Source organism: Sinocyclocheilus rhinocerous, unplaced genomic scaffold (assembly GCF_001515625.1).
Source record: "Sinocyclocheilus rhinocerous isolate Xijiao unplaced genomic scaffold, SAMN03320098_v1.1 scaffold2213, whole genome shotgun sequence".
NCBI lineage: Eukaryota > Metazoa > Chordata > Actinopteri > Cypriniformes > Cyprinidae > Sinocyclocheilus > Sinocyclocheilus rhinocerous.
In genome coordinates this window covers 557,603-560,832 of record NW_015634046.1, presented here as the reverse complement: position 1 = coordinate 560,832, position 3,230 = coordinate 557,603, and the positions used below count along the sequence as shown (strand labels likewise).

At 34.3% G+C, this 3,230-nt stretch overlaps 1 protein-coding gene across 2 annotated transcripts in view; it reads right to left on the bottom strand.

Moving 5' to 3' along the window:
* Positions 1-340: 340 nt before the first annotated feature.
* gchfr (GTP cyclohydrolase I feedback regulator) overlaps positions 341-3,230 on the bottom strand; it is a 5,868-nt gene continuing 2,978 nt past the window's right edge. Inside the window, exons 2-3 of one of the 2 annotated variants that reach the window (XM_016559242.1) lie at positions 2,855-2,946; positions 341-1,178 (exon numbers count right to left, since the gene is read on the bottom strand). In XM_016559242.1, coding sequence (XP_016414728.1) covers positions 1,040-1,178; positions 2,855-2,946 — 231 coding nt within the window. In that variant the 3' untranslated portion in view covers positions 341-1,039. Of the gene's footprint in view, positions 1,179-2,854; positions 2,950-3,230 lie in introns of both variants that reach the window. The other variant, XM_016559241.1, reaches the window with a different exon arrangement.

Below are 3,230 nucleotides of genomic sequence, written 5' to 3'. Positions count from 1 at the left end.
AGCTAGTTGCCAAGGCAACATTTATCATTTTTATTTAGTTTAACTTGATGTACTAAAATAAACCTGAAATAAAAATGAATAAAAACTATATAGACATATTTAAAACAAAAACAAGTACTAAATGACAAAAACAAAAAAGTATAAAATTATAATAAAATTAAAATAAAAGGACAACATAAACTAAAATTGATATAGAAGTTAATAAAAATTATATAGACACATTAAAAACCAATAACTACTAAAAATGACAAAAACACTAAACAAAATGACTAAACTTAAAATGCAAAACAAAAATAAAAACTGATTCAAAATATTAATAAAAACTATAACTATCTCAATTATACTAAAATAACACTTCTATAACACTGTATAGCAAAATGCTATACGATCAGATTAGGCTTGAATGTTTGCAGCTTTGAATCACAAACATGCAGCACTTTTAAACCCTTTTGAACAGATCATACTTTATTTTACTTTATTGTTAATTACAGCTTCTCACACAAGCATACAGAAACAATATTAATATGTCAGGATTCAGTACAGACAAAATATATGTTTACATACACTGTAAACAAATTTGAGACTGTTCAAAACTGTATAACAAAGAATGTGACTGATTTTGAGCTACAACGGGATTTTAAAAACGAATGTTTCATTGCAAAGCATTTATTCAAAATAACGTCAAGTCGAGATATAGAAATGCTACAGATGCAACATAACAGAATAATAATGTTTCTCATTTATATTACTACAATCACAAAACAAAACCTACTTTCCTGACATATAAAAGTGTTAAAAAAAAAAGCTAAATCCAGAAATCATAAATCAGAGAAAGCACATTGATGATAATATTGCTAATTGAGACAGATTTCAAATACTACACGTTTTGAGATTTTAATAGTCTGTAAATTCATCTCACACGTCACTTCGTTTGTTTAATAAGAGTTTCTGAGGTCTCTTCACTAGGCCTGCTGCTGACATTAGAATACCCTTCTTCACCTCATGTACCATGTTTACCTGCAATACAAGAGCCACTGAGTCACAGCGCGTCGCTCGTCTCTTTATGGAGACACCAGACCAGCGTCTGACCGACTCCCGTCATGCTGACCACTCTGAACCCCATCTTATCCAGTTTGTCCAAGACCAGTCTCGGCGGTTCATCCACATGATACTCTGAGCTGTGAGACACACAATTATCACAAACGATTTAGTTAAAGGTAAGCTATCTATATGGAGTCGATTCAGGGCCGAATATATTTGCAAAAGAATTCTGAAGAAAAAAATAAATGTGCTTTTTGCAAACAAAAATAAAGAATTGCAAAAGAAAATTAAGTATTGCAAGAAAAGAAAAAAAGTTTTGCAAACCAAAATAAAGAACTGTAAGATATAAATGAAACAGAGCAAAAGCAATGATTCCGCAACACATATTTTCCATGGCCATATCTTCTAATTTATTTGCAACGGTGCTTTTATTTTGCATTTTGATCAAGTGTGAGCTCGCAATACCATTTTTTTCCCTTTGCGCGAGCTCACACTTGACTGAAACACAAAATAAAAGCAGCGTTGCAAATAAATTAGAAGATATGGCCATGGAAAATATGTGTTGCGAAATCATTGCTTTTGCTCTGTTTAATTTTTTTTATTTTCCTTTGCAAAACTTTATTTTTTTTGCAATACTTCAATTTTTTAGCAAATATATTTGGCCCTGAATTGACTCCATATATCTGAGCTATAGACTATAATGTTTACACCGGTACACTGGATGCTGGGTATTGAAATGGCTTTTGAATGTGCGCTCGCTGTTCACTTTCACTTGTGATTTCGCGATCACGAATGCACTCTGTGTAAAGGAGCACATCTTACAAGATCAGATATTTGTCAGTGAGCTCAGGATCTGTTGAGCAGCAAATCCTCCAGCATCTTGTCTGTCATCTCTGCGATCAGTGAAATCTGACTCCTGCAGCTCGTGTTGGATGCAGGGTTGCCAAGTCTGCGTTTTTTCACGGAATTGAGCTGCTTTTAAACTGCTGCCGTGGGTTAAAGCTTTTTGCATCCTGCCTATGATGAAACTGCGCTAGATGTTAAAGGGTTAGTTCACCCAGAAATGAAAATTAGCCCATGTTTTACTCACCCTCAAGGCATCCTAGGTGTGTATGACTTTCTTCTTTCAGACGAATCCAGTCAGAGTTATATTAAAAAATGTCCTTGCTCTTCCAAGCTTTATAATGGCATGGGCGAGTGTTTTTGTTCAACGGTCTAAAAGTAGTCAAATGCATTTGCATTTTGTAGCATTTCTGCTTTTGAGAATCATTTCTCTGGTGAAGAAGTCTTGTATTAACCTTTAATCATCAGAAAAACTCCTGTCCGAATCTGAGCCAGATTACAACTCATAGATCAATTCTCAGCCCATTTTCACATGCATGACATTATTTGATGACAAATCCTGATTTCAAGGTTAGAATTATGGCTAATGACGGAAGAAAATGCAAACGTGAGCCTGATGTGTTCTGCTTCATCTGTTCCAAACTGTGAAAAAGCTTATTTGTAAAGTTATGTATAAACATATTTTTCCAGTTCTTTGCAGATTAAAAGTTAAATGATGCACTTTGAATAGTTCAGACAGAAACCTGTAATTTTGCTGCTAGTATTATTTTGATAAGTGCATGAAAGCTGATGCATATATACAATTTAAAATGATTTATTTTGTGAAAAAAACAGTGTGATGGAAATATTTTATTGGTAATTTTGAACTCAGCATCATATTAGGCATTTTTGGCAAATCAGCAAAACAGGAAGCTAATGTGTCGACTTAACTTTAACTTATTTGTCTGAGAAATAACTACCAAACACTTACAAGTTGTTTCCCAGCATGGTTGTTTTCCGGGCTCCGAGGTAGTTCATGATGGATAGATCTGAATATTCGTCACCGACCATTGTGGGCCCCGTCTCCTGAAAACAAACGCGGTTTGATCACTTAATATGATCTTATCTTCGTTTTCAACACTAGAACTGTTGTTTTATCACTGCAAATGTCTTTTGTCAAGTGTTTTTCTTGTAAAATGTGTTTGTGTCTTCATCAGATTTGGAGAAATGTAGCATTGCATCAGTGTCTCAGCAATGGATGCTCTGCAGTGAATGGGTGCCGTCAGAATGAGAGTCCAAACAGCTGATAAAAACATCACAATAATCCACAAGTAATCCACACCACTCCAGTCCATCAGTTAACATCT